Below are 23,344 nucleotides of genomic sequence, written 5' to 3' on the forward strand. Positions count from 1 at the left end.
GAACTGTCACTTGAGGCACAGGTGAACTCAGTGGCAAAGAGCACCTTTTATCAGCTTAGGCTGATATACCAACTGCACCCTTACCTGGACAGTGATAGCCTAGCTACAGTTATCCATGCTCTGATAACCTCTCGTTTGGATTACTGCAATGCGTTATACGTGGGGCTGCCTTTGAAAACGGTCTGGAAGCTTCAGCTGGTACAAAACAGGGCAGCCTGTTTACTAACAGGGACTGGCTGGCGAGATCACATTACGCCAGTCCTTTTACAACTTCATTGGCTGCCAGTCCAGGTCCGGGCCCGATTCAAAGTGCTGGTATTGACATTTAAAGCCCTAAACAGTTTGGGGCCAGGTTATTTGAAGGAACGCCTCCTCCCATATGTACCTGCCCGGACCTTAAGATCATCTACAGGGGCCCTTCTCCGTGAGCCCCTGCCAAAGGAAGTGAGGCAGGTGGCTACTAGGAGGAGGGCCTTCTCCGCTGTGGCACCCCGGTTGTGGAACGAGCTCCCCAGAGAGGTCCGCCTGGTGCCTACACTGTACTCCTTTCGTCGCCAGCTGAAGACCTTTTTATTCACTCAGTATTTTAACACTTAATTTTAACTTAAATTTAAATTATACTGTTTTAACTCTGTATTTTAACCTTATATCAATTTTGCTGCATGGTTTTATCCTGGTTGTGCTTTTTACATTGTATTTTGTATTTGTGTTTTTAACCTGTTGATTGTTTTATGATGGTTTTAATTTTTGTGAACCGCCCAGAGAGCTTCGGCTATTAGGCGGTATAAAAATGTAATAAATAAATAAATAAATAAAATTACGCAACTGTGAACAAAATACCCATATGTGAATCCATCCATACTATTCTCTTGAAGTGAACATCTGAAAATAAATTATGGAGGAATGAACTTCCCATGTTGGTTGGTCACATTATGTGGTAAGCAGTGGTGCAAGGATCATCTCTCTCTAAAGGTCAGCTACAGCTCTGTGTGTACTTACCAGAAAATATAAGTGATTTATGACATGTTATGACTAAGTATCCACACTAGTACCACTTGTCCCTAGAGAGATGCAACACTGGCATGAGCACTTATCACACAATCCATTTAAACTTCTTGACAAGCAGATTACAAAACTCTAAAGATTGCACTAAACACAGGCTGCATGGAATTGCTGTTTAGTAGAAGCCATGCTATTGCAAGTGAGGACGAAGCTATGAACTGGCCTGACAAATTAACTAATTTATTATTATTGTTTTATTAATTGCTGCCTTTCAAGACCAAAGTCTTCCCAAGGTGGCTTACAATATAAAACATGCAATTCAATAACATGTTCATAAAATCATGAATTAATTTTAAAACCAAATTGAAAATTAACCAGTAACAAAACATATTTAATTTTAGAAACCTTTCAGTTAAAAGCTAAAGATAACAATTAGGTTCTTAAACCTTTGGAAAAACAGCAACATATGGAGCCAGCTGTTTGGGGACACTACTGAGAAGGCCCTATCTAGAGAGCTTTTCAACTTAAACTTAAATTATTGCCATTGTTACTGGTGGTGGTGGTTTTATTTTTTTGGCTTTTATTGCTTTTTTAATTGTTATTTTATTGTGTTTATGTTTTTACAGCTTTTAATATTTTAATTGTTTTGATGTATTTTGTTGTTGTAGGAGGGCTTCTGCCCTAAAAGGCAGCCAAGAATTGTTCAAATAAATAAATAAATAAATAAATAAATAAATAAATAAATAAAATAGTTCTTGATGGCAGGCCAATGAGTACAGCCTCCAACAATTATCTTACTTTTCTACTCCACATGCCATTTCTGTTTCTGGACAATATACCAAGAGTGTTTTAAAGAAATTTTAAACTTTTGTCAATTGTTTTAGAATGTTTTTAGGGCGTTTTTAACCATGTATATTATGTATTTATTATTATTATTATTATTATTATTATTATTATTATTATTATTGTCTCCATCCCCTCTGCACCCATACAAAAAACCATTATTGTTACTTATCTTGATTTTGATTACAGTCTTACCAGTCTTTTTTACGTATGTACTGTTACTTTGGCATTTTTAAGACTGCATGTTTCCTAAATGTTGATGTACCATAACACCCATACTACTTACATGTCTACCAAAGGTGTTTGTTGTTTATTCATTCAGTCGCTTCCGACTCTTCGTGACTTCATGGACCAGCCCACGACAGAGCTTTCTGTCGGCCGTTGCCACCCCTAGCTCCCCCAAGGTCATGTCTGTCACCTCCAGTGACAGGTGTACAAAGGTGTACTATACTGTTATAAGGGATGTACTGAATTGTGAAACAGTGCTTTAAAAAACTATAGAGGGTTGTGTGTTAGAGTGTAAGTGGGGGCAACGCTGTGAGGTCATGAAGAATATCCTTTTTCTGGTTATAGTCTGCCTCTTTCTTCCACAGGACTCCATTTTCAGCTTCAACTGTTTGAATGCCAGAAATTAAGGTTCTTCACATTGCTTCTGTGATTCCAAATGTAAGCAGCATATAGATAGTGATTAAACACTGGCTGCACACCAAAAGGGAGAGCATGAGAGAGGGGGCAGTGTGCTGATGTTATCCTTCTGATGAAGATGGATATATTTTAGACTTAGAGGATGTCCCACAGCTATGCTTGGATCTCATGCAAGAACATGCCAATGAACCCTTGGTTATGATCTGATGTTCCTAATCCTGTTTCTGCTGTTTATATAATCGTTGACCAGTTTGATATCAGAAGGCAGGATGGGCCAATTGAAAGAAAATTGACTGGCAGGAAAACACCCAGAAGGAGGAAATTAAGTATGGTGTAAGCCAAACTGGCATTTTTGCTAGTGGCAGCAGCAGGGCTAAAGAGCATCCAAAAGCTACGGAGTAAATACAAGTACAGTAAACATACACAAGGATTTGCACTCCTGTGGAAGAAAAGGCTGTGAACACTTTGTAATGTAGAGTTACTAACATGATGTATTTGTATGTGTGGGTGAGAAGGGAGGGTGAAACTGGAGGCAAAGGGAAGCCTTGAGTTAAAGGTAATTGGCAAGTATTGAGCTATTAGATAATAAACTCTTGTCTGTATGAAAAACTTAAATTTATAGTCATGGTTTGCAAGCTTTCTCTATAATTTAAAAAGTTTCCATATCAGAAATATAAATATGCTTATCTTCAGGATAGGTCCTTAAATAAGGGGAAAGAATGAAATTTGTATTCCTGACCCCCCAGATGTACCCACACTCAGAACCCTCTTCCCCTTTTTTGTTGCAGTCTTTTCATATTAATTAAAGCCTCATTTGGAAAGTGGGAAGAATCCAAGATACTCTTTCTGTGGTTATAGAACATCATCAGATGGGTGGATTTTTACATTTACCTACTGTCACTATGGCGTCCTGCTGCTGTCCCACAATAGCAATGGATTCTTCACAAGGGGGGAGCAAGAGGAAGCAGCAATGACCATATGGCCCATTCAGGGGCCATTTATATCACACCACTTTTCCTGAACACATCATGAAATGGTAGCACATTCTGTTAAAAAAAACTGAGCAACTTTCTGGTGCAAACTATCTCATATTTGCTTAACAATATACAGCTGAAACTGGGAATGCAGTAGATAGAATTCATTTTAACTTGTTTTTATTGCCTAGCCAGTGTCTTCTTCTTCTTCTTTTTTTTGCATATTTATAAATTAATACTTTGATGTTTAAATTCCAGTGATTTGTTTCATTTGGAGAACCCTAATTTTGCCTATAATTTGGTCAAGCAACTGTAGTAAGTATTGTAGTTTAAAAAATAGGCTGTAGGTAATTGGAAAATATTACATTTAATATAGTAACACAAGTACAGTTCATTTGCCAGGGGCCAAAGGACTCTTCGATGATGTTTTCTCGGGTTGCTACTGGCTTGTTTTGCGCGCGCACGCACACACACACACACACACACACATACAGAAGCAGCAGGTGTGGGGGGAGTGGAAGATAATAATAAGCATGTCTTTCAAATCTGTGGTAAAGCTGGTTTTCTATTTTTGCTTTTATCTTGCGTAAAAGTAATGCTTGAACTATGTCAGCAAAAATAGAACAGTTACTGCATTCAGGATATATGTACAAAAAGATTCCTACCCATCCCATACATGCAGAAACACCTCCAAACAGGCTTATTTTCAGCCAATGTTGTGTTGAAAGTACTGAGAACATGTCCATCAAATTATGCTCTTCACAGAGAGTGTAGGTATGGCAGTTAGATGAGTTTCCCAAGAGCTCTCAAGCCTAGGTTGTCTGCCACAGGGGGAAGAGAGGAGTCTGCCTGTCTTTGATGGTCAATAAACAGTAGTGTACATGCATTGCCTCATTATAAGTCTGAAGTGTAAAACAGCCCTGAACAGCATGTCTCTGCTAAGTATCAGCAAATAGGATTAAATCATACCCTAAAATTCAAATCTACAATTTGAGAGAATTCTTCTTCTTTTCTTCTTTTTAAAATGACATTGGCTTTCAGGGACTGTTTGTTTGAATTTCTCAAAGCCAAATACCTCCTGCTATAATCTTTTCTTCCAGCTAGTAACTATTGATGTCTGCTATGATCCCCCACTGATCTTCCTTATGTATTACTGTCTTCTTGACATATTCCTATGTATGTCTTTGTTAAGGATTCTGTTTCTCCTGTTAATTGTGGTAGAATTCCTAGGAAATCTCTCTGATGATAACATTTTGAAAGTACAAGGGCAAGTACTCAGTAAATCCAAAGACTCTTTCTTTGTTAATAAACTCCAATTCGCCTGGACACCATGTTGAAAATTATTTGAAAAGTAATATTTCATTACTTGACAAATATTCCACATCTATTGTTTGAAAAGTAAGATTTCAGAGCTTTGTTTAAATAACAACACAAAATCTAGCTTGGGTGACTGTATTAGTACATTGCCACTCAAAATTACTCTTGTATGAAACTAAAAATACAAAGTCCAGATTAAATCTCTTTTTCTAGTCCCAGATGTGAAAAACCCAGTTGCCCCTTTAGGTTGTAACTGATTCTAGTTCTGCTATCATTACTTTCATTATCATCATCATCATCATCATCATCATCAATTGTTCAAGTAAATTTTCCAGGTTTTGTCACTGTTTCACTGGTTTGTTAGTTTTGTAATCTTAAAGAAATATAAACAGATATTTTCTTGAGTGGTAGGTATTACTCTCATTTTCAGTTTATCAACACTGATAGTGGTTTGGGTACGAAGGAATCCACACAATTAGGAGAAATTGTGTGGCATGAAAGTGAAAATATCATAAAGATAAAGACAGAAAGTTCACAGAATGCTTAGTGCTGTGGTGTGAAAAACCACTGTAGGATTAGAACATGTCCTGGAAAAGTGGTCAATAGATTCCAGAGTAAACCATTAATTTCAGTATACATGCTGCTTCAGAACAGTTTTCTATTTTTGTGTCTGTCTTTAGTAGGGCTGAGCAGGAACCCTACCTGAAACTATTTCCAATCCAGATGTGAAGGATCCCCAAAATATAGAATCTGTGATGTGGAATTATCTCCAAAAGAGAATGAGATGAGGTGAGATGTGGGTATGTTCCTTCTCTAATACATGGAGGGAGGGGTAATTTGGACAGCTCCTTGCATCTTCCAATTCACAATCTCTACTTCCAGGGCTTGGACTCCAATTCCTCCCCATCACAAATGGTTCAATAAGGTTTTAATCTTATACACACTTACCTGAGAAAAGATCCCATTGAACTCTTAAGAGCTTACATCTGAGCAGATGTGTATAGGACTTCACTGCATGAATCAAATCTGAACTTCAAATGTTGAAATGAATTTTAAGCCCAAGCCTGTTCATTACACCAGCCATGTAGAAGAAGCTGGTAGAAAGGTAACTGCTTCCATTTGAAATGAAAACTAATTTCATTAAGCAGTAAATGCCTATGGCAAGCTAAAAGAAATAAAATGGCAAAAGATGGTAATTTCATTACAAAACAATAACTGCAGTATACAAGGCAATATTTTGCAATTCTATTTTTTTTCTTATTTTCAAAGCTAGTCTTAACTGGAATTAGAGATATTTATTTTCCCTGTGGTTCTTGTCAGCTTGGAGAATAGTCTGTTTTCCAACTCATTCAGAGTTTCAGTAGAATTGGCCTTTAAGCACAAAGGTCAGCCTTTCTGAAAACATAAATGGGTGAGAATGTTGGCCTGAAGGATGATTCCTCATATCTGTACACCTTATTCAATACAATTTCACTTGTGTCAAAACTTTTGCCAAGTTTAAACACATGACATTCTCCATTTCCATTGCTAAGAAAATGTCTAGATGTTATCTTACCATGGGAGATGGGAACATGGTTGCCATAAGTGTCCATGCAACAGAATAGCATTATCAGTCCCTAAGCCAGCCAGCCCCAACTTGGTGGCCCCAGAAGTGTTGGACTATGAGCTTCATCCCACATACCTGCTTCCCTCAGATTATCCCCATAGCGCTAAGCTTCCGCAGTTGTTGTTTTTGCTACCGGGCGACAGCGATCCTTTGCATACCAGGAAATGAGTTTAAGTGGGGAAATGTAAAAAAAATCATTAAAAAATCAATGGATAACCCAATTCAATTCAAATTTGGTATGATTGAAGCTCTCCCTAATATCTATTACTGTGCCAATTTTGGTGCCTTTATCTTTAAAGCTGACACAGATGTAAGCATTTCTTTAAAATCCTGCTCCTGTGCCCCAGCGGCGGCTTGGAAGATATGCTCAAAAAGTAGGGGTTAAATACGGCGAATCTTTTTGCTTTATTGCACAATTAAGGCAGGATGCATGGGAGTACTTCACAATCAAAGCAGATTATAAGGTGGAAAACTTCTGAGTCCTTTGCATGCAATTCACAGTGATTGCATAGTATAAAGCTGGTGTGATAAAGCTCTACAACTCCATCAGCCCCAGCCAGCATGGAAATGGACAGGGCTTATGGGAGTTGCAGTCCAAAACATCAGGAGGGAACTCAGTTGTGGTACTTCAAATACTTAAAAGGTTGTCACACAAAGGAGGGCCAGGATCTCTTCTCGATCCTCCCAGAGTGCAGGACATGGAATAATGGGCTCAAGTTAAAGGAAGCCAGATTCCAGCTGGACATCAGGAAAAACTTCCTGACTGTTAGAGCAGTGCAACAATGGAATCAGTTACCTAGGGAGGTTGTGGGCTCTCCCACACTAGAGGCATTCAAGAGGCAGCTGGATTACCATCTGTCAGGGATGCTTTAGGGTGGATTCCTGCATTGAGCAGGGGGTTGGACTTGATGGCCTGTAGGCCCCTTCCAACTGCTATTCTATGATTCTATGATTCTAGGCAAAAGCCCTAAGCTCTTCCTCAGTTGTTATAATTCATTGTCTCATTTCTGTTCTCTTTACAACTCCTAAAACTCTGTAACACAAAATAAGTTACCTCTTTAGAAATTGAAGGGAATCTTATTTCATATCAAGAAGATGGAGGGCTTGGGGACTGATTTTGTTTTTAAGGGGGAATTGAGGAGGCTGGCATAAAAAGACAGTGAATGAGGAAGTCAGAGTGAGACAGGCCATGCTGGTTTAGAGAAGGCACTATTTAAAACTAGTGCATCTTGAAGAGGACTCAGTAGAAAAGAAGGCAATTTCAAGCATCAGAGAGTCTGATTTTGAGTATTTTGCTTCTTCAGATTTCCATCCTAAAAACACATATCTTTTGAGTTCAATGTATGCAGATGGGAAGATAATAGTAACTTAATGAATTCTGATCCTCAAATGTTTTGCATGGGCTTCAGCAGTCTAATAATTGCCCAACTGTTTATTGGGGCATGCTAGTGTACTGTGAGAGAAGAGGGTTGTACTTGAAATAAATAGCCAAAGATTGTTATGAGCCAGTAGTACCCATGGCAGAAAAGGAGGCCTGCTTTGTCTCTGCGTGATACTTTGTTCTGTCCTTGCCACCTTCTGAATTAGCTTTTGGTGAGGAAAGGCAATTCCATCTTTGCATCAAGCATCCCTGGAGCAGTCCTGATACAAAGAAGCAGCGGAATCACCTTCTCTCAGAGGTGTCTTTGTTGTATCTCTGCGAGAGTCACTGCTCTAGCCTTGCCTCCCCCCAATTTGAAATGTATCCAGAAAAGATACATCTGTATGAACAGACGGAGATGGGTTCCTGTGAGGGAAGGGTGAGATTCTCACCTACACCCTCTAAGGGAGCGACCCTAGAATCATAGAATCATAGAATAGCAGAGTTGGAAGGGGCCTACAAGGCCATCGAGTCCAACTCCCTGCTCAATGCAGGAATCCACCCTAGAGCATCCCCGACAGATGCTTGTCCAGCTGCCTCTTGCCCAGCTGCCTATGCATGTTAGGACTCGAAACAGTCCTACAATTCCCAGCATTCCCCAACCAGCCATGCTGTAGGACGTCTTTCTGTGTAAACATGCATAGGATTGCATCGCAATAAACCTTTTTAGGGTTTAAGACTTAACAGTGTCTCAATTTTGCTTTGCTCACTACAGAGAAGCAGGCACCCGCTAGATGGCAGCAGTGTCACATCTTTCCAGTTCGCGGAGGGTTCCCCCCACTGCCAGCCACCCCCGCCCGCACTGGTGAGAACCGCAGCGACATTAATATATAAATACAAGCCTATTAACAGAGTCAGGCTACTTTGTTCGGTGCCCATGCCCACTCGTTCCTCCAACATACAATGAGGAAACAGCTTTGCATATTTTACCAAGAAAGGGAATTTATCATAAGTGAGTAATTACAACCTTGAAACTCCTCCTCGCCAATGGTTTGGTTTCTGACCTATGATCCTTCGTATTTTAATTACCAACATGGGTAGCAATGACCATTAATTAGGAACTAAGGCAGACTCTACTGTATTAAGTGATTTTAGAATTTTCGGTTTCTTCTGGAACAAAATCAAGGAAGTTTCGGTGTCTGTTATTTTAAAGGAAGTGTTTTCTTATTTAAAAAAGAATAGAGAAATTGAAACTCTTGAACTCTTTTAGGAAGTCTTTAAAAAAAACACCACTAACAGGTTTGAAAGATGCGTCGTTTTCTCAATACTAACCTGGAAGGGGTGGATTTTGCAACAGTTTTTAGTGACAAATTCCTTGATGCCACTAGCCATTAGGAACGAAAATGGGGGTGGGGAGAGAGAGAGAGAGAGAGAGAGAGAGAAGGCAAGACACTAAGCATCGTTTTCAATAGCACTTTAATTCTTTTCATCCCCTCTAAAATAATCTAATTTTGCCCTGACCAAGAACTTGAAATGGCTATAGGGTAGGGCAACCATATAATGAGGTTCTTTTAAGCAATTCCACTCCAAAACTCCTTAGAAGTGACGTCGGAGTCACAGAGTTGAAAGCTTCCATCCTACTATAGAGAACAAACCGTATTTGAATATGAATTGCACCATCAGAGCTGTCCCCTAGGAGAACATCCTAATCTACGACCACTTAAAGAGGTTGAGTTTGCCTTCAACACACTCTCTGTCCGCCTTACAAAAGGCGTCTAAAGAGTGTGAGGTTTGCCCAGACTTTCAATAGTTATTTTTCCACCCATGCTGAAATAGGGTTGGTTGGTTTGCTTGCTTGTACTTCCTGTGTCTGATGATGAGTGACTGAAAAGCCTATATTGTTTTCACAAGATATCCTAGAAATGCATTTAGTCCAGAGTTTGTCATTTGTGGATTTTGGTAATGCGAAAAAGAAAGCTATTGTAGGAGTCACTTGCGAAAACGGCCTATCGAAAATGTCCATTCGTTTATGGGGGTGGAGTGGAGAGAGTTCTTCGTCTTCTCCATTCTACATCATCTTAGCATTCGTAGTGACCCAATCTAGGCTTAAGGGTATTCTTGGGATTCCCTTCACCCATTTTGTTATAATGCATAGGGAAGGCATTAGTTTCCATGAAAGTGATTATGAGTCCAGAACCAATGAGCAAGTAAGCAATGTTCTGGATTAAACTGGCATACACATTGATTTGTGTGGGTGAAGGTGTAGATTCCCCAAGCACCCCTGCAATGGAGACCCTTGCCAGGAAGGCTTTCTTGGAAGAAGCCTGCAGCAGATATATTAGGGCAGAGGTGGAAGGTTGCCCATTGGCTATCAGGTATCCCCTATTTTTTTCTTTTCAGGGAGGGAAAGACCATTATGTTGATTCAAGCCAATCCCAAAAAAACGAACAACCCTTGAACATAGCAAATGCCCACTTTTGGGAAAGAGTAATTTGGTAACCACATTAAGGAATTGGCTTCCCCTCACCTTAAAGACAACTGGACCACTTTGGGGTTGTTGTTTAAAACGAACAGTTCCTTTGAATCAGTCCCCTCTCTGTTTTATGGCTGTAGTCTTTTTTCTTCAGTTCTTTTCCCCACCCCAATGTGCGGAGTGGTTTACACCGGTCGTCTCAATGGGCACAACAAGCACCCTGTGAGGTCGGCCAGTCGGCAAGAGGGCCACCGAAAGGGCTTCGTGGCAGAGCAAAGGATTTACGCCTCTCTCTCTGTCTCTCTCTCTCGCTTACTCCCCTCAGCCAGTGGCCCTGAACTGCCCCCCAAAGGTTTCCTTTGCCCGAGGAAGCCCCCCCCCCCGAATGCCGCTTCCCCCTCCCTTCCTTTTTCCTTTCTGAGGCGTGGAGGACTGCGAGAAGGCTGCTGGCTTGCCTTGGGCTTTGGTGTGTGCGCGCTTGCTGCTGCTGCTGCTGCTGCTGTGCTGCTTAAGTCTCCTTCCCCTCTCTGTGGGAAGGGATGGTTGAGTCCAGCAGCAGCTGCGGCGGCGGCGGCGGCGGCGGCGGCAGCCTCAGCAGCTTCTTCTGTTGCTAGCAGCTTGTCAGCTTGCCGCGCTCAACTGGGCTCAGCTCGGCTCGCTCCTCTTCCCCGTCTTCTCCTCACCCCGACAGGAGGACTCACTCGCTCGCTCGCTTTCCCCCTTCTTCCTCGCCCCCGCCTGCTGGTGGCCGTCGCTCGGCGCTTTCCTCTCCTCTCGGTGCCCGGCCGCGTCTCCTCGTTCCGTCGTCGTGGGGCTGTCGGGGTTGGTTTCCTTCTCCTCCTCCTCCTCCTCCTCCTCGTCTCTCCTTCTGCCCTGGCGCCTCGGAGGAGAACCGCTCGCTGAGGCTCTGTGCCCGGAGGAGGCTCGTCTTCTTCCAGCGCGTCGCTCAACCCCGCAGTGGCTCGCCGGCACTTGATGCTATGAGAAGCAGAAGCCGAGCGGAGGCAACCAGCAGTCCTGCAGGAGGCGTCGAATGCTGCGCCGCCGCCGCTGCTGCCACTCGCGGCACTCGGAGCTTCCCTCGTTGTTGCCGCCGCCGCCGCCTCCTGCTCGTTCTCCGCCTCGCTTTGCCCTCTGGTGATTCTTTGGCACTGGCCTCAGTCCCTTTGGCACGCTGGGCAAGGGCGGGAGCCCGCGCTCGCAGCTGAGAGGCGCCCCGGCGAGGGTCTTTCTCTCCCCCTCCCCCGGCCAAGCCCACCACCACCACCACCACCAAACACCCTCCCCCCCCCCCACGGTCCTCCTCTCAGCCTGCCTCCTGTGCTCTGGCTCGCTCGCTCGCTCTTTCTCTATGTGTGTGGAATAACTGCAGACATGACTGCGTGGAGGCAATTCGAGGCTCTACTGGTGGCGCTCTGCGCGGGGCTCCTCACTGCAGCTCAGGGTAAGCGCCGGCTTTTCTTCCGCTCGAGAGGGGCTTCCTCGTTTTGGGGCGGGGGCGGGGGCGGGGGGGTCCACACCCGAGCTGACTGGTGGCGTGCTTAGGGAAGTGGCGGCGGCGGCGGCGGCCGGTGTGTGTGTGTGTGTGGGGGGGGGTGTCTTTCCTGTGCCCGCTTGCCTCAGGCATGTATTTCTCTCTCCTCACACACACATCCACCCACCTCTGGACTTTCTGGTCAACGCGGCGGCGAGTCGTGACGGCTCCGTGGCCCCCTTGCCCACACACACACACACACACCCAGGGCGTCAGGCGTCCGTGCGGACCAACGGCACCTGCTCCCCACCCCCACCCCGCCCCACCAGTCCGGGCTGCGCCGTCAGAGGGACCTCGTTGGGCTCGAAGAGAGCGCCTCAGACTGGACGGGGCTAATTGGGGGAAACCTCGCCCCCTCCCTGCCCACGGAGAGATGCTAAAGAGAGCTGCCGAGGCTGCCAAGTCCCTGTCCTCCTCCCCTCCCGCTCCCGCCCAAGCGCACCCCCGGCATGAACGAGACCTCCGCTTCCAGCAGATGTGGGGCTCCTCCTCATCCCTCACGCGCCTCTCTCTCTCTCTCTCTCTCTCTCTCTCTCTCTCTCTCTCTACACACACCCGCCCGCCCGCGGCCCGCCCGCCCTCCTGCTTCTGGTCCTCTTCTGCCTTCCGAAAAGAAGGCGGCTGTGATGTGACTCCTGCTTGGTTGGGCTCCGACCTGTACTTTTGTGCCTTGTAAGTTGCAGGGAGCCAACAAGGAAGGGGAAGAAAGACAGCGAGGGGTTGAGTCCTCCTCCTTGTGGCACTCTCTCCCCTTCTCCCGAGAGGCAAAAGGATACCCTTGATGATCAGCATAAAGACGTGTGCAATACACGAGTGTGGGCTTATCGCTCTGTGCGCGTTGGCATGCAAACACGCGCACCCCTTCGAGAATCGGTTCTTCACCTTTCCTCTCAGCAGCCCGCACTGGCTTGCTTGGGATTCTTTTATCCTTGAGGTGGGGCAGAATACTGGAGGGTTACACAACTTCTGTGCTGGCCTTAGCCCCGCTACTTGCCTCATCCTCAAAGACAACAAGGTCCTCTTTATTCGCTTTGCCTCTCTATAGCTGGGGCCTTTATTTAGTTGGCAGGGAGGGGTGTGTGTGTGTGTGTGTGTGTGTGTGTGTTGTGGGTACCCTGGTGACCAAAATGCTGCTGCTCCTAGCTAACAGCCTCTGCCACTGCTTCAGACCTGTTTCTGTCTCCCTTCTCTTGAAGCTCCCTATTGCTCTTTTCTTTTCAGGTGTGTGTGGCGGGGGGTGGGGTGAAAGAGAGAGAGAGAGAGAGAGAGAGAGAGAGTTTCCTTCCTACTAAAAGAAAAGGGATGCTCTTGTTTTTCTGTATTTATTTTTGTTTGCTGTTGCACCAGTTTTATAGAAAATTATTGAAAACAGGAAGAAAATAAAAACTTCAAAGTGGCTAGGAACGTTTGCATCCTCCTTCACCTTTCTATCTCCTGTGTGTGTGTGTGTTAATTGTGTCACATTATAAAGTGATAGGGTCGCTTTATGAAGTGAGCATCCATGGAGATGTCTCACCCCCCTCGCTATTCTTTTTTCTTCTTTGCTTTCCTTGAATTACTTTTATCATTAGACAAGGGGTCATGAGAAGGGTAAGGGGCAGAGAGGGGCATATTTCATATCTGCTTTTGCTATGAGTTGTGCTAAGTTCAGAGGAAGAGCAAGTCGTGCTTTTTAATGCACTAAAGGCTACACACACACACACACACTTCAACCCCATCCCTGGAGTTGCTGCAGGTGACAAAGTGATGCCTGGCTCTTTGCTGCCTCTGATCTCATTTTACTCACTTTGAATAAAGAGCAGAGGAATAGAAACATCTGACATATTTGGAAATGGTGCTGAAAGGCCAGCTCCTATAAAGATGAGGGCTGCCCTTCGAGTTATATATACATACCATGATGGTCTACTGGGGAAGAAAAGTATTTCTATTTCACCATTCCATTTCCCCAAACTGCCTGTATTCTCCTCCTCCTCCTGTTCCTCCCCACAAACCTTGATTGTGCCTTTCTAGTTGGGAGATGTTTTTTCTTTCCTCTTTCTCTCTCCTGATCCTCCCCAATTAACCAAGGTTTTGCTTTGCCCTGCTGCTGCTTAGTAATCCCTAACACATGTGGCATTTCAGCCCCTTGCCTCTGGATTTGAGAAGTTGGGTGGGGAAGAATGACATAAATCTGGATCCTTTGGCAAATCAGACTGTCATGATGGAGTTGCTAACAGCTCCCTGTACCCAGGAATCCTGCCAGCTTGGGAAGAAACTGGCTGTGGAGAGTTGGGGGTCTGTTTGCCAGGAATTGATACACAATGGCAATCAAATGGGTTCATCCTACGGCATCAAGGCAAATAACATGTTCTTGAGGCCAAGGAGAGGAGAGGGTGGTAGAGAAGGATAAGTTATAATCAATAATACTATTGTCTCAGCTACAGCTGAGAACTTAGACTTCTGACTCATTTATTAAATACATTGCTGGATCTTGACATTTGTCACTTAAATATTTTCTTTTTAAGATTGACATCCTGTATGAAAATCTGAAGGCAGGTTCATGCTTATATAGCAGTGATCAAATGTATTCAGCTAACATATAAAGGGGCTTTGAGGCATGTCTCTTTGGATGCCACCTTTGGTGGCAATGATGCAAGAGTTAAGATTAATTAAGCTATTTATCACTTTAATATAGACCAAAAATGGGCTGCAATCTGATGTAGCACTGAGCCAGATAACAGGTAGAAGAAAAAGAAAGAAAAAGGATTAGCAGTGATGTTTGACTTCTTCCCCTCACCCTTTTACACTCCCAAGCACTAAAGCACTAGTATCTATATTTAGCAAAATGAAAACCTACATTTGAAATTAGGTGTACTGCTTAAAGAGAGAGTGACTGAAAATAGCCATCACCTAGTAACAGATCAGCCTTAGTTTTCCAAGCACATAAAATCTTAATTAACAGAGCCCAGCAACACTTTATTTTAACTGTCCTACGGAGAGAAATTAATTTGCTTTTTTATTGACAGATTCTATACTGAAGAATCCAAAGTGCTTCATTTCTATGGAGGTGTGTGTGGGTTGTATGCAGTGTTCCTTTTGTCTTTCATGACAAGCAACTTATATTTTTCACTGACATTTTTATCAATATCCATGTGGGTCAAAATTAATTATCTTTTCAACAATTGTACATACCTTGTGAAATTAAATAATTAAAAGAGGACCAATGGTATATGGCAGTCTTATGATTGCTTTTCATTTTTCTTTGTACATATATATTGGAATTTGTGTTTAGGCTGTTCACCTTCTTTAAACAATTCTGTTAAAGCCCAATAAGAATAGAAGTGCATTTAAAGTTATAACCCTAAACATATATTTACTTGGAAGTAAGTTCTGTTGAACTCAGTTGGATTTACTACTGAGTAAATATGATTAGGACATTTATATTTTCAATTACAATTGCTCAGCAGCTCCTCCCAGTTACCAATACCTACCCATATGACTTTTAGTATATATAAGTCCTCTTTTTTAGCAACAAAAAATGAGGGAGGCCTATATGTCTTCATCTCTGCATAAGAAAAGGAAAAGAAAGGGGTCAGTGTAGAAACCCTTTTCTGTTACCTCAACTCTGTGTCAGTAATAAGGCATGCAGTACTGGCTAATTATAAGGAATAGGGGGGGGGGGGGGTTAAGGTTACATGAGTACAGCTTTACTTCCAGTAATTAATAGGGTTTTTAATATGTGCAAAAACCTGCAGTGTAACATATTGCTTGACAGCAAGCATTAAAAGTTGCTTCTTGATTTTTAAATTGAGGTGTTGTTGTTGTTTTTAAAGGCATTCAGTGCATTTTGATTGTTACTGGATTTTTGAGAAGTGAGAAAGGAGACGGCTCTACGTAAACTAGAAAAAGAATAATAACGACTCAATAATTGTTTGGCTGCCTTACACCTATGTTCCTGGAACTGGCCTAAAGCACTGGTTACTGCAAGGGTTCAGTACCTAGGAGAACATCTTAATTTTCCCCATTCTTTCACATACTCATTGAGAGGTTTTAGTTAAGTCACTGACTTGGTGCCAGTTCCTCACTGATTAATAAATAAACAAATTTTAAATGATAGAGCTGATAAATGAGACATGGATTGCACTTAAGGCCACAATCCAAAAATCCCATTTAGCCAAGTGCAAAAGAGTGTGTCTGCGCCCTTTGAGGGTTATGACCTTTCTCCACCAAAGTGTAGGTCATAATGGCACATGTTAAGGCACTTATGAAGCTGTGCCCCCTCTCCCTTCAGTTTTATCACTTTCTATCCTCCGCCTCCTAAAACTCTAGCCAACAAATCTCTTATGATCTCTTTTCTCTCATCCCAGCCACCAAAGAGGGAGAATGTTTTCCCCACTCTAATCAGGTACAAAAAATAAAAATAAAAAATCAGAGGGCTGTTTGTCCAGTTTAAGTTAAGATTCTTTATACAGGTGTGCAATGGAAGCCATACATTTAAACTGGGTTTATATAAAGCCCCAGCCAGTTCTAAACACCATCATTTACTGAGGACTGTGAATTAATCATTTTCACTGGAAAAAATATTTTCTTTGAAGTTATTCCTACATGTTCTAGTTTCCTTTTCCTTTTCATGGTCCTCTAGATTGAAGATACGTGTGTCTTTTGGGTTGTTGTTGTTGTTGTTGTTGTTTTACAACTGAAGGGAAAAATGTAATGCCTTCTTATACTCCTTATACCCTGGCTTCATTTTTGCTAAAATGAATACTACTGACTCCCTATCAGTATGTCTCACCAATGTATTTGGCTGTTCTGCAGAATGGTTACATTTGTTTCTCTATTTAAATGTCACATACATATCAAGAGAGTTGCTTGGAGTGATTTAAAGATATTGCTTCTTTGGAAAACATGTAGGAGTGGAAAGCTTTCCAAAGCAAATCATGTCATATGGTAGAAGCAATGGGATTAGTTCACAGATAGCATAAGACCCTAATCCTATATTAGATATACATAAATGTGACATTGTATAGCAAAAGAGCCAAAGGTAGAATGATCAGGGTGCTGTGGAGTGCAGCACCTCTGTTTGCACTAGATTCCACTCGACAATGTCAAATAAGAGGCTGCCCTTTCATCTTATTTGGATCTGCTCCCCATTCCTAGTGGGTTTTCTTTCCCTCTGGAATAGGTGCCTAAATCTGCATCTAGCACAATGTTGACCACGTTCCTGCTCCCCAGTCCTACATTGTGGGATTGTAAGGGAAATGCTACCTAAAATAGAAATTGTGCTGTAGTCATATTCTCCTAATACACGAATCAGTCTCCTGATAAAATATCTCCCGTGTATGTTTGTCCTATGTGTAATGGCATCTTATGTGAAACCAATGTAATAGGTAAAGGAAATTCCATTACTACAGATACTGTTGCATAAAAAATGCTTTGTTTTTTTGTGGAAGTGTCTTGATTGTTTTAGTAGTTTCTTCTTATGCCCTGGGGATCCTGCAATCCAGGGATGGGGACCATCTTTCAGTTTTGGAGAAGCTCTTTGGGGCTGCATTTCCCAAGGCTGAAAGCAAGGGTGGCGGGGGTCCAAATACAAACAAAAACCAAACATATTGTAGTTTAAAGCTTTTATTGCCTTTAATTAAGTCTTAGGAGAGGCACCTCAACCTTTTAGAATGGTGAAAACTGCACAAAAGCCAGGAAATCATCAAACAATCAGTGGTAGGGGAAAGGGGGCATGCTCATCTGAATGAGGGCTGGATTAGGACCCCAGGAGAGCTGGAGGTCCTGAGAGTCTACACCCCTGCTGTAATCAGTAGTCTTGTGAAAGGATCAGGCATCTCTAAAAAATTTCAGGATTCTGTGGGAGAAGCCATGATAGCATTGTTATGTATTTATATAGTTCTATCAATGAACATGGTGCTTTACAAAGAACAGGTTTGACAGAACCCTTCCCCCAAGGTGCTCTTTAAAACTAAAAATAGACTATGGCCTTAGCTAGACCTAATGTTTATCCTGGGATCGTCCTGGGGTCGTCCCTGCCTGCTCCTGGGATATCCTGTGTGTCATTTACATGAACAGGGATGACCCCGGCACGATCCCGGGATAAACCTTAGGTCTAGCTAAGGCCACAGAGAGACAATAGAAGAAGGGAAGGAATGGAGACATGGGTAAACAGGGAATAATATGCAGTTGACAATTAAACTGCTATAAAACCAATATGATTTTATAGGGCATATATAAATATAGTTGGCATCATGGTGGTAAAAAAAGAAGAAGCCTTCATCTATATCAGTTGCCTCAGTCCTTCACATTGACTGAGTTCAATGGTTGAGTGTGTATTGTTGTTGAACTATGGGTTAGTGTATTGTCTGAACCCAGGACATTTTCTACAGGGTAACTTGTTAACCATGCAGTGTGGCTTATTTTTCTCCAACAAGCCACCTTGAGAACCCATGGTTTGTTGTTGAGTTGTTTAGAATGATTAACAAGCCACACTGCATGGTTAAGCCGCCCCACGGAAAATGTCCTGGGTTCAGATGACATGGTAACCCATGGTTAAAAAAACAACTTATGGTACAACAACCTACACTCAACCAATGAGTGTGAGTTAGCATGTTGTGTGAATGCAGTCATTGTCCCATCATGCCATATAACCTCTCACTGCTCCTTTTCAACACAAGAGCTTTGTATTGGTGCCAGTATACTTCTGTCACTAGTGTAGGAGTGATTATTCCATTCTGTTCTGTGATGCAGTCTCCTGGGTTAGTGAATGATATACCCCATTCTTATCTCTTATTTTCTGACATAGGGTCATGCTATGAACTTAACTAAGAAATAAATAAATATAACAGGCCTTCAAATAAATCCACACAAAAAATACTAGCCGACAAAAAATCTTACTAGGATGCTTACTCATGAATACCAGTGTAAATCATCTGGAGCACATCAAGAGTCTGGAACAACAGCATTCTCATTCCATTTATAAAACCTTCTCTAATATGCACACTCAGCTGGAGGGAATTTCTAATCCAGATTTTGTGGTGGTTTTAGATTTTGTATTGCAGCCTTGAGGGGGTTTCCCCTAAAAGGTGGCCTATAAATCTTTTAAATAAAATAAATAATAATACTCACCACAAACAAGTAGGCAAATGATGATTTACAAGCCCATAATAAATAAGTAAGTAAATAAAATGGTTCTTAAGTTTTTAGAAACCCAAAATAATACATTGTAGTAACTGCTATTTAAAGAAGAGCAACAACCATTTCCCAGTAGGGAAACAAAACAAACACCAACCCATTACATTTTGTGATTGTTTCTTAAGGAAAGGAAGTATCTCCTTGTAGCAATTAACTCTTCTGGAATTCATGTTTTAGAGAAGGTATATCCGTCTGAACCTGAGAACCACATAGAAGAGTGTGATGATAAAATGTTACAAATCTGCTAGTTGACACGTATTCCCTTCTATTCCTTGAAAAGATCATAGTAGTCAAGATTGCAACTATTTCTTCATTCATCTCCTTGTAATAGCCTCTAACAGAATATACAAAAAAAGTTTATTGTACATGAAACTTCAGTTGCCAAGTTTCAGATAAGTACAAATGAAAAGCAGGGCAGTAAATATCCTTGTTCAGCTGAGAGCCGGGCTGTAGCACTCGAAACACATGCCTGCGTTCCAACTTAAGATCTGACTTTTAAAGAATGCCTTTTTATGTACCCTCTGCTTGCTGCTATCACTTTGTCAAAATAATTACTAGAAGTACAACAACTAAAGGTTCCCCGCTATGCTTAATGCCTACTCATATATATGGGTGGAAAAGCCTCCATGCATTGTATTTTCATTGCTTCTAGAGCAGTGATTCCCATACTGTGAGGCTGTTTTCTTAAGTGAGATTCAAATAAGTAAAGTGAAAATGAGGGAGGAGGAGATGGGGCCTTCATTTTTCTTTTGTTGCTTAGGTCTGGAGGACTTGCCAAAATCAAGAACTGCTATTGAGAAAACAGATTTAACAGAAAGCACTCATCAGATTACTTGTGCTGTCAAGTAGAGCAGTCTAGAAAGAAATGAAAATGAACAAGCAAATAAGTTCTTATGTATAAGTATTTTTTACTTTCTTTTGTTTAAACCTTTAAAAAAATCCTTGTTACTACTAGAGTGCAAATGTTTTTAAATGTTTGTGAATATACCACAGTACCATGGAATTCAAATCTGAAACACAGTTTTGCATTTTGCCTGGAGAGGACTCAAAACTGAATTCTAAATACCTCTAGACAAATAGGCACTGCTCTCTCTCTCTCTCTCTCTCTCTCTCATTCTCTCTCTCTCATTCTCTTTTTTTTTTTTTTGTATTTTCTATGTCTCATTTGTTTTACATGTCGATATGACTTTTATCAGTTCTGTAAACTGCCTCATGTTTGGAGGAGATCGGGTATAAGTACATAAATAAAGTTACTCACATGTCTTTGTTTAACAATTTTGTTTAACACTTACAACAATGTATTTGTTGTAAGTGTTTTTGTGTGTGTTAGATTACTTGAATTATCTTTGATGTGATGATTTTGACCTACTATGATCATATATGGCAGGATATAAATTGAAATAATAATAATAATAATAATAATAATAATAATAATTTGTCTGCAGGTAGAAACTGAACCATAAATGAAAAGTGACACAAATCTCTAATTAGAGGAATACAGAATCTTACTGTCAGTAACAAGACTTGGTTTTAGTTGTTCACATTTTAAATTTGTTTTTAACTGTGTATATTTATTGTTTTATACTGTATGCTTTTATCTGTATGCTGCCCTGAGTTCTTAATGATATAGGGCGGGATACAAATGGTTTAAATAAATAAATAAATAAATATTATGCAGTTGAGGAAAATGTAAAATACAGTAAACACCACTTGTGACTAGAGGGCAAATATAGTTTAAGGGCAGTGGTAATCTATCTCATATTTATAATAATTAATCAGAAAGCCCCTTGAATAAAGAGAATATTGTTAATGGCTTTCTTTCAAAGAGACAGATGAACAAAATAACAATTTCTTGCAATGTTAGGAATGCTGTAATTGGAGATTATAATAATTAAATATAATTCTCTACAGTCCAGCAGTTATTATGCATTTTTTCCACCTGTTTATGTTTAGTTAGACTGCTTTTTGTACATATTTTACTTTAATAGACAAATATTTTCCAAATTAAGAAGCGAAAGGATATATAGCATGCCTGCAAATTCCTGAATATAATCTGCTAATTCTAAAATTTGCTCCTCAGAGTAAACATTTGTATTTGTCATGAAATGTAATATTTTGTGGCACTGAATTACAAAATGCCACAAAATATTGCATTCCATTATATTACTCAAGTGTTATTGATGACATTAAAAGTTATATGTGACTAGAGAAGTTTAGGATAGTGATGTCAGTTTAACTTCAAATAACTTCATTTTAATTTATGGATTAAATAAACACAACTCCTGCTTTAATTAAATTAAATGGCATTACCTCATTTCTTTGGGTAGGTTAAATGGTGCCCAATCCCTGGTGGCCACACCACTGGTCCTGATACGCGCATGGCCCCTACCACTGGCAGCAGTGGTGCAGTGCTTCCAGGGGCAAGCCCCACTGCCACTGATGGTAGGAGCCATGGGCTATGCAAGCACTGGGACTGGCAGTGCTGGCTGCCAATTGTAGGGCACCATTGGATCATCCCCTTTGTTTACAAATGTCTAAAATGCGACAAGTGTCAAAGTAACATGAATCAAGGGTGTGTAAGCTAAAGTCTGCACAATAGTATGGATTGGTGTACGTATGGTGGGGAACAAGCAAAATACATCATTTGGTTTCTCTCTCTCTCTCTCTGTCCTTTTGAGATGGATAATTTGCAATGAGACAAGTGGCAGGGGTTAGAATGAACAAACACACATTATTACAGAGATCTAAATGTGATTACATGTGCAGGGGTTGAAAAGGGACCAGCAACTAAGTTATGGTGAAGAGGGAGGAGGAAAACATGGAGTAGTCATAAGGAAAGAGGAGAGTGTGAGATTGCAGACATCCATGTGGAGGAAGTTGGAGCTGAATCAATGCATTGCAAAAAGCAATGTCGCTATCCATGCTTGAGAAGAAGTTAGAGATATAGAATGAAGAAAAGGAAGAAATGGGACCTCTTTTTTTGGGAAATCCTCACGTATCCTGAGGTGATGCTTAGTACTAGGCCACTGGAGCCACATGGTGTGTGATGGAGAGCCAGTGTGGTGTAGTGGCTAAAGTGTTGGACTGGGAGTCAGGAGATCCAGGTTCTAGTCTCCACTCGGCCATGGAAACCCACTGGGTGACTTTGAGCCAGTCTGAGGCCTTAGCTAGACTTAAGGTTTATCCCGGGGTCATCCTTGCCTGCTCCCAGGATATCCTGTGTGTCATTTACATGAACAGGGATGACCCCGGAACAATCCTGGGATAAACCTTAGGTCTAGCTAAGGCCACAGACTCTCAGCCTAACCCACCTCACAGGGTTGTAGTTGTGAGGATAAAATGGAGAGGAGGAGGATTATTTATGTCACCTTGTGTTCCTTGGAGGGAAAAAGGCAGGATATAAATGCAATAATACATACATACATGGAGAGTCAGAGCAAACAGAGCCCTCCCTACAATTTATTAGAGTTTTATATGCCAGAAGGGCTTTCTTAGACAGGGGTTTAGAGAGAAAATGTGAAGAGATATGTTCACTTAGGTCCTTAACTAAATCAAATCCAAAATAATAAAAATGGCACTAGGAAAGGAGACTGAGGGAAGTGAGTGAAATAATGAGTAGGGATGAGTGATCATTTCAGTTCAATTCAGTTTTGATAAGAATTTTCCAACATTCAAAATGTTCCCCAAAATTCATGAAGTTCTCTCACAAACAACCTGAGGAAAAAATAATAATGGAATGTGGGACAAACTAAAAAGGGCAAATTCATCCATCCAGGCCCAGGGCTTTGACAGCTTTGCTGTTAAACGTTTGGGTTTGATTCTCTGTATATTCAGCCATGTTAGTGCTTAATTAGGGTTGCCACCTCATTTTTCTGACAGACCACTAATCGTTAAGTGCTGTATGGCTGGCAGGTTCATCATGGTTCTTTCCATGCTGTGAACAACAGAACCTCTTGAATTTGGCTTGTACAGATGAGTGAGGATTTAGTTTCAGATCATTTTTGATACAAATTTACCAGAATTCACAGATATCTTCATAACTGGTAGAAAAAGAACTTGAGATTTAAACTTTTGAATGTGGATGAAACAGAAACTGGCTGAATCACCAAGCTCTAGTAATGAGGGGACGTAAGGGGAATAATCTAACTACAAGTAGGAGGTTGACAAAATGGAAGTTTCACACTTTCTTTTTAAAACCTTGGTATTTGGGAGTGGTATTTCTCTAAGAACAAAGGAAGGAAGGGAGTAGAAATAGTTCTTGCTTTGAGGATATTTTGGTGTAATCTATAATAAGTTATAACATTATTAAGGCCACAGTGCTATATATACTTACCTGGAAGTAAATTCCACTAAACCCAATAGGGCTTTACTTCTGAGTATGCATAAGAATGTTGGTTTGAAGTGAATTGTAAGC

The 23,344-nt window shown here is 41.4% G+C and overlaps 1 protein-coding gene across 1 annotated transcript in view; it reads left to right on the forward strand.

Moving 5' to 3' along the window:
- Positions 1 to 11,527: 11,527 nt before the first annotated feature.
- The window catches only part of CSMD1 (CUB and Sushi multiple domains 1), a 1,175,554-nt gene continuing 1,163,737 nt past the window's right edge, over positions 11,528 to 23,344 (forward strand). Inside the window, exon 1 of the mRNA XM_063125095.1 lies at positions 11,528 to 11,664. Within this exon, the coding sequence (XP_062981165.1) occupies positions 11,595 to 11,664 (70 nt within the window). The 5' untranslated portion in view covers positions 11,528 to 11,594. The remainder of the gene's footprint in view (positions 11,665 to 23,344) is intronic.

The sequence above is a fragment of the Elgaria multicarinata genome, chromosome 4 (genome assembly GCF_023053635.1).
Source record: "Elgaria multicarinata webbii isolate HBS135686 ecotype San Diego chromosome 4, rElgMul1.1.pri, whole genome shotgun sequence".
Classification (NCBI taxonomy): domain Eukaryota; kingdom Metazoa; phylum Chordata; class Lepidosauria; order Squamata; family Anguidae; genus Elgaria; species Elgaria multicarinata.